General features: G+C 38.5%; 1 protein-coding gene across 1 annotated transcript in view; it reads right to left on the bottom strand.

The window, feature by feature from the left end:
* Positions 1 to 9,793: 9,793 nt before the first annotated feature.
* prkab1a (protein kinase, AMP-activated, beta 1 non-catalytic subunit, a) overlaps positions 9,794 to 14,861 on the bottom strand; it is a 75,357-nt gene continuing 70,289 nt past the window's right edge. The window contains exon 8 of the mRNA XM_080304431.1: positions 9,794 to 10,059. Within this exon, the coding sequence (XP_080160557.1) occupies positions 10,033 to 10,059 (27 nt within the window). The 3' untranslated portion in view covers positions 9,794 to 10,032. The remainder of the gene's footprint in view (positions 10,060 to 14,861) is intronic.

Genomic DNA, 14,861 nt, shown 5'->3' with positions numbered 1-14,861 from the left:
GATGTTACAACTTACCACACTATTACTTTAACTTATATTAAACAAGTTGGGGCAATGACATCAGCAGAGAGAGGTTCACTGGTCGCTTTTGTATATGCGGTTAATGCCATTGGCAACACAATTCCTCCACTGTTTGTGTTCCCCACACATACATTATGCAGACCACTGTGTCAGAGATGGACCAGTAGGAAGTACTGGTAGTGGAAATAAATCAGGATGGGTGCAAGAAACAGATTTCCTCATCTTTCTGAAGCACTTTGCAAACCACACCAAGGTAAGCCATGATAAAAAGTAATGGAATTGCGATGCTGGTGAACAACTACATTTTTTCAGCTTCATTGTTATGTTCAAAATTGGTGCAAGAGTGGTAGGTAGGTATAATGCCCACTGATCCAATGAGGCCAAACTCAAGGAAGACCAGCCAAAATTAATGAAATATTCAGTTGCAGGAAATTCCATAAGTTGTCTTTTTTGGGGGTTGGAATATGTTCAAAAGCTAGATTTCTGCACTCTGTCACACACACACACACACACACACACACACACACACACACACACACACACACACACACACACTCACACACACACACAGCTACATAAATGGATGTAAGTGCATTCATGTGTTGAATAAACAAAGATTACATGTTAATGTTTTGTTAGTACCCTTATTTCATTGTGTTACATTTTACCCCAGGATATGTTAAAACTAACCCAGACTATGGGGTTAATTGTAACATTTCACTCTTTGTGTTTGAGACCATACCATGCAATGAGTAATTGTGCTGCAGAGAAAATAGCTGCACTATTTAATAGCAGAGACATGTAAATACTTTGCATTACATTTTGAATCCACTACCTTAAAAGAGCTCCAATTTACAGACAGAAATGTCAAAAATGTTACAACTATCCCCGGTCTCCCCTACCCCGCATGCGCGAAAGGTGTCTACTTCCGGTCGAAGCATTTTACGATAGTTACAGGTCAGAGTATCTGTTAAGATGTTAAGAATAACAAGTATCTCTTAAAATGTTTCCGATAATGAAACATTTAATATAATGTAGAGAAAAACAAAAAAAAATAAAAAGATAGTGACAGATCAGAACTCCCGATCCTTACTGCGCATGTGCAAAGTCGGACCGTACAAATCGGGTCTACCCAATCCGTACCGCGCATGTGCAGGGGTTTTCTTCTTCTTCTGTTCGTTTAATGGCAGTTTACTCCCCAGTATAAGAGGATACTGCCACCTGCTGACTGAGCGAATGAACCCTATTGTAAACTGAATTAGCGTCATTACAAACGTGTGTTAAATTTGATTTAGTGATAGTCGAGCGTGTTTATGCTTGTCTGTGCGGAGAAGATTGATTGGGATAGTGATGATGATGTCCGCTTACACTGTCAATTGTCAGTAAACACTTAATCTGGCTGATGAATCTACACGTGAGATATTACAAAGTCTGTATTATTAACTCTGTAATTAGGCGCCATTCTTCTTATTTTACGGCGCTGTTGTTCAATCGGGGAACGCTCTCTGTTGAGGAGAAAAGCATGAATTTGTTTGTAAACTGATTATCCATTGTTTAAATGTCCCGGTAGTCGAAAAGGAGGCAGAGCTGCTGAGAAATGCTAGGAGCTAACTGGGCGCTAACCGTATCATTCAAATATATTGAATGTCGCAATGTTGGCAAAGAGAGGAAGTGATGTAAAATTTGCGCATGCGGGGTACGGATCGGGTTTCCGGTACGGATCGGGTAGCGACACCTCCCCCACCCTCATTCAGATCTGGCCTTTGGAACTATTTTGGTCTTCATGTGAAGTATGACCCTGAAGCAGTGGCGGAGCAGGGGGGTGGCTTACTGGGCTTAAGCCCGGGTTGTTTTGTCAGAAGCCCGGGGTCTTTTGGACTGTAATTTTTTCATAGTTAGGTGCCTGGCTGACAACTGTATAAAACAAAGACTACACACAATATTCGAAGCACATAGTGCACACCAGTGGCGGCTCCTGAAAAAAATCTCAGGGGGGGCAATTTTTATGATATCGACTAAAATGACCCATTTAATGAGTACATCAAACAACACAATTTTAATTTAAATTTAAAATGAACAACCATATTCTGGCCATTTGTATAGATTTGTAAAAATGAACAACCATATTCTGGCCATTTGTATAGATTTGTAAAAATGAACATGAACAGATTTTTTTTTTTTTTTTGAATGAATGAAAAATAACTATTGAAAACAACAACTGTAAACTGATTGGGGGGGTGGGCTAAATGCGTCCCCGCATTGCTAGCTCAAAAGCACCACAAAACTTAATACAATCGATGATTTTAGATAAAATATGACGGTTTTTATCTACCTCTTCGTTGTGCCTTCTTAAAGCAATCCGATGTCCATCATCTAGCTGCGCCGCTATGCTAGTTTTCCCTAGCACAGCTAGCTTTACACTGTTGTCCATATGAACTCGTGAGCTTTCATGTTTCTTGATTCGTTCGGAGAGGTGCTTTAAGTCGGTTTGTCCAGATTGTGTCCACGTCAAATCACACTTGTCACTTTTGAACAGTATGCACGGGAAACAAAAAAGTGCATTAGCTGTTCCACAGCCTGTCAGCCACGACTTGCGCTGGAACCAACTCCGACAAAAAGTCCTGTTGTATGCTTTTGACTTCTCCTTCGTTGCCTGGGTTAGTTGAATTTCGGGCTTGTCAGGTCCCAACTCTTTAACTTGCAGTTTTTCTGCCATTGTCCTTCTGGCAAAAGGGTAGGTTAGAAGCGATCTAACCGAATTTGGGGGAGGCTGTGCCTCAACCGTTAACAATACCGCTGCCATCGTCTCTCTCTGACCTTATAGCTCACTTAGGCTACTGACTGAGGTAAAATTCTAGAACAGCAAATCTTCGCGCGTTTTCTGCTGGGGCGCAATTTTAAGCGCCCCCAAACCATTTAATTCAGCGACGCTGATAGGTCAAATATTTATTATTTTCCCCTGGCAACCATTTAATGATAGGCTATTTCGCTGCATATCAAGGGCGCTTTGACGAGCGCCCCAGAAGAAGAAAAACACCGTTTGTTGGTTGAACTTTAATGAGTCAGCTGGTGAAAATGTTAAAATACGCCTGGCTGTATATGGGCACACACATAGTAAAACTATCATTGATGAATTTTTTAAAAATATATATTTTTACTCCTCCACATTTGGGGGGGCGGAGCCCGAGCGCCCCCTATGGGCCAGCCGCCACTGGTGCACACTGTGGGAATTTACGACTGTGCGTAAATCCCCCCTAATATTGGTATGATCCGAGCTCAGACACTAAGCGGGGCGGGGCAGCTGCTGCCTGCCAGTGCGCTGTTAGAGAAACGGAGCCAGGCAGACAGAGGAGAACTGAAGTTCGACCAGGTACCAAAGCAAATCATTCGTACTGTACAAATAATGTAAATATGACGGTGTATCACGAAAGATTGATATCCAACTGATCACTTGACCCATATTACGTTACTTGGTCTTTAAGTGAATCAACAAATGGCGAAATGAAAAGCCGAACAACAACAATGCTGTTTCTTTAGAGAGTCTTAGCTTACATGTATGTTTATTTCATATTTTCAGTTGTTACCCTCCACGGCTAAATAAATCAGTTTCAGTAATGTACTGATATACAAGAATGGACATAAGGAGCTTCTTTCAAAGAAAAAACTCTGGTAGATGTTATTTTATATATTATGCTTTCTATGTTGTTCAGTATATTTCTATGCAAAACAAGAGGAATTTCAATACACAGCAGTATATTCACAGTTGAAACCAGATATTTACATACACTTTATGGAAAACACAAGAACATTTTTTTTACTGTACAACATCAATTTAGAGTAAACTTGTTTTGTTTTGGTTAAATAAATATTGAAATATCTTTTGAATTAGTTAAATGTCAGAATAAAGAGAGACAGAGCTGTCTATTTTTTATCACTTTCATCAAATTTAGGAGTACATATACACTAAGTTTGTTAATTAATAAGAAACTCCAGACGATTCCATTCTGAGCTGAAGAAGCTTCTGATAGGTTAGTAGAGTCCATGTGAGTAAATTGGTGGCACACCTGTGGATGCATAAAAGGTGAAACACAGAGCCTGTTTCTTTAACATGGGAAAATCAAGAGACATCAACCAAAACACCAAGAAAAGAATTGTGGAGCTCCATAAGTGTGGCTCAGTTTGAATACAATTTGGTGCCATTTGCAATTAAGAAATACAGACAATTTCTCTCTTTACTCTTAAAGTTAACAAATATGTTTTTTAGATTTAGCAATCTAAAAAAATAAACATTTAGTTTGATTTGATGTTACAATTAAAAAAGTGTTTGTGTTTTCTGAAGAGTAAATATCTGGTTTCAACTGTATATTTGATGATTGTCAGCACAAAGAGGGAGAGAGGAGTATGAGAACAGAACAGAGATGGAACAAGAGCAGGTGAGACACACATGTTAGTCAAATGGTCGTTTACCAAAAGTATCACCGTATCACAGGTACTCATGTGTCTCGTACCTAGGGCTGGTATATCGAGTTTTTTAAAAATATCGATATATTTTCATACGAGATATAAGATGTGACAATATCGTTTATATCGATATAGTCTATGTTAAGTTATAATTATACTTGTGGAGCCGCAGGTTTGGCTCTCTTTCGTCCACTTTTGTCTCTACGCAACGTTACTCGGCCTCGCCTCTCCTTCACTGAACACAACTCCCCCTCCCCCATAGCTTCACCTGCAGGCAATGACAAGATGAAAGCAGAAAATCTCCGTTAGCGAGTTACCGTGTGTGGGGCTGGATGGCGTCAACGTGTTAGCGAGCTAACCGCGCTAACGACATGCAGCCCGGAGGGGCTGCCCAGCCTAAAATCCTTTCATTTTCTCAAAAATCGACAGTGCGCCTTATGTATGAATTCTGGTTGTGCTTACTGACCGCGAACCGATTTTATGTGGTACACAGCGCTCAGCAATCTGTCAAAAAATGTTTTAATATGACTTTGCTAAGCTACGGAGCTGCACCGCATGATGGATTGTCGGAGGATTACAGCTACCGAGGAGGAGCCTCGCGGAGTGATACGTACTGTGTGTGTATAAGGACCACAAATGGCACCTGTTCAGAGACGTGGTGCAGCTGTGAAATCTGTCTCTTTGTTATTATGCTCAGCGTCTATTAGTTTACATTTTGACTGCACAATTGTGAGCTTTTTGTTATGCACAAAAACAACATTTTCTTTTATTTATGGACCATGATTATTTAATAAATGCTGATAATTTATTTTTGAGTAATTTCTTCATGTACATCTACGCTGTATGTAAATAAAAGTGCCCGTGTGACATCTGGGACACAGTGTGACTAAGAACTCTCTTTTTGTTCTTAACTTATGGCTTTATAAAAAAAATCGAGATATATATCTTATGTCGCCATCCAGCTAAAAAATATCGAGATATGAATTTTGGGTCATATCGCCCAGCCCTACTCGTACCTAGTGTTTCTTTTTAGGTTTGTTATTTTTCAAATTCTACATTTATTAAGTTATGCTTTGCACAACAAGGCTAAATAATTATATAAACTTTTCTCAATCTAAATAGTGGACTTTGGTAGAATTAAAAAATAATTATAGTGCAGGTCTATGATGATTTTTAGTACTACTATCATCTAGTTCTGATTCTGGTTCTGTCTTGGTTAAGTCCTCAGTAGTCCTGATTTTGAACTGTTGTAGTCCTGTTTTAATTCCGGATCAGTTCTTGGTCTGGTTGAATTGGGGTTTAGTCCTCGTGTCTTGATACAGCCTTGCTGCTTAATTAAAAACCTAGTTTAAGGTGTCCTGCATATGTGATATATATTTTTTCCCATATGAAGTCATTCTTTTTTGAACAAAACTCAAAACAGAGCCTATTAATCTTTCAGTCAATTCTACCCCCCACCACCCCACACCACACACACACACACACACAAAAAAAAATCCCACATGCTTACTACCCTTTAGGGCTAAGCCCCGGGTGTTTCAAATGTCTGGCTCCACCTCTGCCCTGAAGGTAAGCGCGTCATGGACAAAAGTAAAACAGTATGTCGGATGTGCCACGCAATGCTCAATTACATGGGTGGGAACTACGGCGTTAGCGCAGTTTGCTCGTTAACATGTTGCCGTCCAGCCCCACGCACGGGGCACTCCGCGGTAGCTCGTTAACGGAGATTTGCCGTGTTGTGGCGTTAACGTCATTTCAGATTAACGCTGACAGCACTAGTGGGAACACAATGAATATGACTGCACATTTACGTCGACATCATCCTAGTGCAAAGACAAGTGGAAGCAGACAAAAACAACAAGCACGCATGCTACAAACTTTACCCGAGTCATTTAGACAGCACATAATTCTCCTTATGGGGACCTGATATGTTTAATATGCTGCTGAGAATATAGCCCAGAAGAAGCGTATAGTATAGCTTTTATTTTGGAAAGAGCCATTTCTCTGTAATAAACTTTTCCAAACATGAGTGATTTCTCGATCAGATAGATTTATTTTTTTATTACTTTGTTGTTTCAGCAACATTAAATTTAAAAACTGTACTTTTCAGATAAAATATATATTTATAATTTTAATAAATGACAAATTAAAAAAGCATAAACATTTTTTGTATTGAAAAAATATCGAATCATGACACCAAAGTATCGAACCGAACCGTGAATTTTGTGTATCGTTGCACCCCTAGTAATTAGGTCATTTTAGAACAACAGTTAAGACTCTTAGGAAAAATACATGACTGAAAAACTGTATGCTGTTACCTTCAAACTAATAATAAAAATTTTAGCTGATACATTATAGTGTTTTTTATATCTAGTTATTTCATTAGCTTTTTGGTATCTAAATTAATCTAACTTCTCTTTTTTATTCTTTTGTAATATTACTGCTTTTTATTACAATATAAAGCTTCACATAAATTACAGTACTTCTATCATATCCTGCTTGCATCACAGAAATATATATACTGTGTCCTTTGGCAGCTGTTCCTTGATGCCCTGGCCATCAAGATATTGGAAGCCATGAGATAAGGTTCTTTTTGTAAAGAGGAATAGAGGTGACATTAGGTGTTTGGAGGGTTGGTTGGTCATAAGTCTGACAATGCTTTCATTGCTGGTAATCTCTAGGCACTAAGAGGGCTTGGTTTGGTTTTATGTACTACAAGCCACCTGGTGGTGACACAGTGGTGAAGTGGTTAGCAACGTTGCCTGTTCTGAGTTTGACTTCTCTGGCTAACTCTTTTAGGCAGCATTCTCCCATTGCTTGTGTGGGTTCTCTCCAAGTACTCTGACTCCCCCTCACAGTCCAAAATTAAAATGTTAGGTTAATTGATCATTGTAATTAACCTACTCCATAGGTGTGAATTAATGTCAGCATGGATAGTTGTTTGTCTAACCCTTAACCCTGTGATAGACTTGCAACCTGTCCAGGTGTGTGTGTGTGTGTGTGTGTGTGTGTGTGTGTGTGTGTGTGTGTGTGTGTGTGTGTGTGTGTGCGTGCATTTGTTCCCATTATTTTCTCCTGCAATGCAACAGTCACCACCCACGGCTAAATGACACTGTGAGCAGTTAAAATCACAAGTCTGACCATTTGTCCACCAGCTTGTCAGCTTTCAGGTGTCTTGGGGTGCGTCCCATGTTCCTTTGTTAATTCACCTGAGTTTTCACCTGCTCTCAGTACTGATCGGTCAGATATGTTTAGGTGAGGAAATCTGCATAGTGGCATTCTGTTTATTCTTCAAACAAATAGTCCTGGCACAACATTGACTGCTTCCGTTGCTTACCATAAATAGCTTTGAGGAAATAGCTCTGCATGTGGGGCAATTTTAAATTCAAAGTGAAATGAGTTGTATTCTGCTGAGCACCAGGAAAGCTTTCTTTTTCACAAAGGCACAGGAAAATGATTCACTTCCATTCATTTTTGATCACAGGTGCCCCCAATATAAACTCAGACATTACATTCTTCTGTCAGATGTTGCACAAGGAAATATTTTTCCAAAATATTTTTACCTCCTAGTTGATATGAAACATATTAACTAGGTTTTTATTTCAATGACATACTGCATGTAATAAATGCTAATGTCAATCAAATTTATCATTATTGTGCTTTCTTGATTAATTTTATGTACACTACATTGCCAAAAGTAGTTTCTTATCTGCCGTCACATGCATATGAACTTGAGTGACATCCCATTCTTACTCCATAAGGTTTAATGTGATGTCAGCCCACCCTTTGCAGATATAACAACTTCTGTTCTTCTGAGAAGGCTTTCCACTAAGTTTAAGAGTGTGTTTATGGGAATTTTTGACCATTCATCCAGAAGTGCATTTGTGAGTGCTTCTGGGCACTTCCAGGATTAGAAGGCCTGGCTCGCGGTATCCGCTTTAATATTTTTGCAAAGTTATTCTGTTCAAGTCAGGACTCTGTGCAGGCCAGTCAAGTTTTTTCCACACCAAACTCGCTCAATCATGTCTTTAGGGACCTTGCTTTGTGCACTGGTGTGCAGTCATGTTGGAACAGGAAGGGGCCATCCAAAAGCTGTGCCCACAAAATTGGGAGCAAGAAATGGTCCAGTATATCTTTTTACGCTGAAACATTAAGAATTTCTTTCACTGGAACTAAGCCCAACTCCTGAAAAACAACCCCACGCTATAGTCCTGTCACCATCAAACTATAGTCAGGCAAGTATCGGCACCCTGACAACTGCCAAACCCAGATCCGTCCATTGGATTACCTGATGGAGAAGTGTGATTTGTCAATCCAGAGAACATGTCCCAACTGCTCTATAGTCCAGAGGTGCCGTGCTTTGCACCACTGCATTGGACTTGGTGATGTAAGGCTTGGATGCAGCTGTTCAGCCATAGAAACCATTTCCATGAAGCTATCTCCTTGAGCTAATCTGAAGGCCATATGAAATTAATTAATTGACTCTGCAGAAAGTATCCACTCACCTGCTTGATTTTATACACCTGTGGCCATGGGAGTGATTGGAATACCGGAATTCAATGATTTGGATGAGTAAGTGAATACCTTTGGCAATATAGTGTTTTTATAGTGTATTTTATTTCTTGCATTTTTTTTTACATAGATTGCTTGTCTTTGTGTAAAAAGCAAGAAAAAAAGAGATTCCTTAAAATCTGAATGTGCTGCTGGTTTACATAAATCATTGTGCACTACATTAGACAATAAGAAGAAGCAACATTTAGAGGTGAATGTTTGTCACCATATAATGATCATAGAAATATCATTTTGAGGATGTATGACTTTTTCTTCTTTTTTATGCTCTGTTAAAGACACACGTTAGACCTATGCATGCACATCAAAGTATTTCTGCCTGTGAATTTACCTGTATCTTAATGTTTTGCCTGATTAAAGTATTTCCTCCTTACTGCTGATTTCATCTCACATTATCATTCGCCTGTGTGGGTGACATTTTCTCACTTCATTAAATTACAAGATATTAAAAAAAACACACAAAAAACCAACCTTTGCCCTCATCGTCCCTTATGAACACACACTGAGCACAATTCTATTTGCTCATCTGCTTTGCAGTACCCGACACTTCCCAATTGCTTAAGTACAGTGTGTTAATTAAATTTAGTTACAGGGGATGAGTTTGAAAAAAAATGTGTAATTTACAGTGGTTTAGTGTGTGTTTTATTAATTCCATTAACTAAATACCATCTGCAACAAATGCAGCATCTATCTGCATCTAGGTCAGCCTGCACGAACATCATCTCACCTTTCTTGCATGGTTGCATTCATTTATTTCACAACCTGACTTGTCTCGCTGGCTTTTCCACCCTGCTGCTCGAATCTTTTCTGCCTCTGGGTCAGGGAGGTCAAAGTTGAACTTAGATTCTTACTGACTCCATCTTTTCCACTTTGTAATCCTGCACCGTCTGTGGCCCGATTTCTTGTGAGTGGCAGATGTGAAGCTCATCATAAACAGCCTCGACACACTCTCTGACTCCATCTGTCTCCAAGCATGGCTGCTTAGAGAGCCGGTGGTTTGTTGTAGTTCTGTAAGAGGGAACTGTGGTTTTAGTTATCTTGACCCAAACAGGATATTTCACAGCATCAACACCTCAAGGGTGAGGTGTTGAGTAAACTAAAGTGGTCAGTCTTTGACACTGCAGTTTATTGCACTGGTAGAAGAAGCAGTGCAATAAGTTAAAAGTTAGAAGTTAAAAGTAGTGTGGGAAGGCTAATGTGTGGTAGCAGTAAACCAGGGCCGTGCAGAGAAGGCCTGAGCTCTGTATTTTGTTTTTTTTGTGTTTGTTTTTTCTTCGCTGTCACTTCGAAAAATGATTCAATTATTATGATTATTAAAAAAAATGTTGACAAAAAGTTCCTTAAGTATAACATCTCCATAGTAACGTGATGCTGTTATAATGTATCAATTATATACATTACACAATATAAAAATAGTATATGAAGTAGATTTTGTCCAGTTATTTATATGTAAATAATATTTTGACACTAGAGGGTAATAACTGACCATGATTTTACAAACTTTAACTAATCTGAAAATTTTGAAAAATATCTGTCTCCTAACGCTTGTTTTCAGTTAGAATGAAAATATTAATGTACAGTTCAAGTCTATCAAAGCTGAAGGTTTTTAAGCAAAAGTACTTTAGTACTGTGTTTTTCTTTCTTTTTCCTGTTCTCTGCCATTTCAGTTCAACTTTTGCTCCCAATGAATCATTATCTTTTCCCCCTCCCCTCACCCCGTTTCGTACGGGGGCAGCATCATAAGACTGCAGTGCCCTTTCAGAGAGGATAACTGAATCCCCACTGGAGATACTTGTGTAAATGACCGTGGGAAATGAATGTACTTTAGAACACAGTGATACTTGGTCCACGTGGAGAGGGAAGCCTTTGCTAGCTAAATCCTCTAGTCCCTTGCATGGTGTTTACCCCTGGCACCATATCGCCCCAGATCTGAAATCCTGACTATCCTCAAAACCCCATTACAGACGTTAATCCCCAGCAGTGTGTGCTCTATACTCCTCACTCTGGGAGGCATTATGGTTAGACTGAGTAATTTCATTTTTGCTGAACCAATAACCAAATACTCCTTTTATCATTTTTGGGCTTTTTTTCTTATTCTCCAGATTTGATTTTGCACGTATATATAAGATATATAGAGAGATATATAATTTGCCATGAATTATATATCTCATTACAGACACTGTTAGATTGCTTGTTTGCTGGACTTGTTGGGACAGTGGGATGCTACATGTGAGAGTATGCTATTAAAAATACAAAGAGCAAGCAGAAGAAAATAACAGGGGATAGGTTAGGTTAGGATAGGTTAATTGATTAATCCAAATTGCCACTAGGTGTGAATGTGAGTGTGAATGGTTGTCTGTCCCTATGTGTTAGCCCTGCGACAGCCTGGCGACCTGTCCAGGGTGTACCCCGCTTTTCGCCCTATGACAGCTGGGATAGGCTCCAGCGCCCCCCGCGACCCTGAAAAGGATAAGCGGAAGCGAATGGATGGATGGATGGATGGGAAGCAGAAGAAAATTATTGTCAGAATACAGAATTCCTGAGGAAGTGCAAGTATTTTTTTTAAATGACAAGAGAACTGAAAAAAAAAAAGATAAAAATGGTTACAGCAGAGCCTTGGGGCGGTGGTCCGACTCATTCCTGCCAGATATATCTAAATGAATCTTGCTTTCATGCAAATAGGTCTGATGGAAAAAGACAAATTCAGTATGCATGACAAGAAAGTGACCATCAGGATGCATTTGTTGGGAATAAAACCCAGTCTGCAGATAAAAGAACCATGTTGATACCACGTTGTCAAAAACGATGCCAAAGCTGGAAAACAAATTATAAGTGCTCCTTACGCATTTCTACACAAAACATAGCACAGCTTTTAGATTTAATAAGGTAGAATTGGAATAATGAAAGGAAACCATGCAGAAATTGGGGTGAGGGTGGGGGGATTCTTTTTTTATCACTTTAAGACATAAGCTTAAAGATACGGGAGTAGTTAAGTTTAGGCAGACAAGTCCGATATAATTTCTACAATTGGGATATGTTCTACACTAGGCAGAGTATTTTATTCAGACATGAAATCAAGATAAGTAGCCCACAAAGAAATTACTCATAAGGAGAGATTTCTGTTACATGCTGGAATAGTTTTATGGTCACAGGGGTTCAAGATATGAATGTGTATGCGGGAAAAATAAGTATGGTTCTGACATAGATATCTTTAGCAGTCTGACTAAGAGCTGGATTTCAGGTTCTCTCTGTGCAGTTGACCCCTGAGGAGAATTTTGTGCATGAACACAATGTTAAAGTAGAACTACTAACTTCCCACAACATTCACTTTCCTTTATCACAGAGATCCCCCAGTATTCATAAGGAAGTGTTTCTTCTTCTTCTTTGTTTCCTTATTATTAATCTTTTTTATTTTATTATTACACCAATATCAATAATACAATTTAGTAGTAGTTGGAAAAAGACAACAAAAGTAAGAAATATAAGAAAAACAGTGTTTTGAAATCTGTAGGACTGATATAATATGGAGAACATGTTCACATTTAGCCTTTTGTATCTCCAGCTCTTAAAGAGCAACATTATCTACTTAATAAATGAAACTTTTCACTTTCCTCCGGGGTCTTTATGTTTTCCTGCTAACTCCTCGGAGAAAAATCTGACCTGTTTTTGGCTAAACTCTTGCTAACAATGGAAAGTGAATAGCAATTGCATGCAAAAAAAAACTTTTGTTCAGTAGGGTGTAACGTCTACTGCTTGATAACTGCTTACTAGAAGTACAAGGCCATCCACAGACGGGTCTTGCAACAATTGATACAGACTTTCAAGTTAGATGATATAATTTAAAATGCAGTGCATTGAATTATACAATAAAAACTGTTCTTTTTTTTGTTTACATTATTTATTACTTAGGTATTATCAGTAATTCTGAAGCAGCTCTCCATGGAAAAAGTAAAATAAGAGAAACATTCCCATTCAGGTCACATTTTTCAATGTAGCTCTCATCTCAGCAGTGCAAAGCTTCCCATTTTCCTGCGGGAGCTTGCACTTATATAGGATCAACAGCACCATATAGGCAAAGAAACAGTATCCATCTCTAATCTAATGCAACAAATGTTAGATAGAAATTTGTCTTTCTTCTTCTTGTTTATTTTTGAGGGGTTGCTGAAGAAGAAAAATGTTCAAACAAATGAATAAAGCAATGACAGGGAAATCATATTGTCTAATGTGTCATATGTAATGAATGTAAATGACCATAAAATGTTCAACAATTGGTAAGTAAATAGGTCATAGTCACACGCCGAATACAAGATTCTGTTGCTACAATAAGAATTGGTAACAGAATCAGTGAGGCCTGCTGGCTCACTGCCCGTATCGGATCCTCTCAGACCCCCTCTAAAGCCTCCTAGGGGGGCCTTTAATAGAACAACAGCTGTGCCGATGCTATTTCTCATTTAACTCACTTAGAAGCTGCCTTCTTATCACAGGCTCAAAACAAAAACACTAGGTTGCCCTTCCAGCACTTCCCTCTTTCTCTACAGCTCCCTAACATGATTGTAAACTTTTAAAATTTAATTGAGGTTCTGGAGAATTGCTTTGTGAATTTGATCGAAGCCTCCACTAGAAAGCTTTCCTCAGAGCAAAGCTCCTGCAGCAAGCCCCTGTTTCACTATACACAAGCGGTGAAAGAACACAGAAAGCTCCACATACATAACCATACACACACCCAAGAGGGCACTCTAATATAATTAGGTACAAACCAATTATTCAAGCAATCAGTCTCAGTTTGATGATGTGTCAACATTTCGTGTCAGTCCTATTTCCCAAACTGTTCTTGAACTGCATCACTAATTTTGTATTCATACTCAGCATCCATAAAAGCTTGCACTCTCTCCTCAATTTTAATCATTGTAGTCTCGGCAATCAAGAGCGAAGAAACTGTTGACAAGAGGTCAGAAGTCGAGTTATGAAATATTACAAAAGTGTGAATTTTAATGAGCCACTCTGCTAGTTATCCTCCCACAGTAAATGCCCAAAATGGACTACTTAAATGCATATTGCTGCCTTATCACGACGGGTGTGGAGGCAGAGCAATTTAAAAGCATGGTAGAAATTTTTGAGATGGAAATATGAGGAAGAAGGAAATAAACTACAGGTGATGTACAGTAATGTACCTGTCAAACAGAAAAACAGTTTTGAGTATGCAATTGGCAAAATGGAAAAAGTCAAATAGAAGAGAAAGTACGTACTTAGCACACAGAGCAGAGCAACTAATTGTTATTTCCTTCTCTCTCGCTTTCTGTTGTGTGTGTCCCTCTTTTGCTTTCTCTGTGTCTTTAACTGTATTGCTTACTGTCATTAAGTATTTAACCTTTTGATATGTTATGTCACTTTAATTTACATATCAACAAATTCACATTAATCAAGATAAGGCTTTGAAGATTTTTTAAAGTATTTTAAAGGTTTACAGAAGCATATTAAGAAAGTAATAACATGTGGGTTCCAAGCTTTTTTGGATACATTATTCATATATGGTATTTGCCCTTTGCTGGGAGGTCAGCAGATATGAATTTAGTATCTTATTCAAGGATCAGAATTCCCTTGAACAAAATTAAAGAAAACTTTTCTCAGTAAAGCTGAATTTTATTCTTGTGGCATTATATGTACAAAAGAAAAAAGAAAAAAAGGAAAAACCTTCGGTAACCTGCGTTTTAATCCCTGTTTGTTTTTTCCTCTTCAATTTCCCATCTCATTTTAGAATTGATTAATTTTCAGATGTATGGGTTTTTTATGTATTACTTTCACTTTGCTTT

Source organism: Astatotilapia calliptera, chromosome 7, assembly GCF_964374335.1.
Source record: "Astatotilapia calliptera chromosome 7, fAstCal68.1, whole genome shotgun sequence".
Lineage (NCBI taxonomy): Eukaryota > Metazoa > Chordata > Actinopteri > Cichliformes > Cichlidae > Astatotilapia > Astatotilapia calliptera.
Note: the sequence above shows the minus strand (reverse complement) of the source record. Positions and strands in the feature narration are given on the sequence as shown.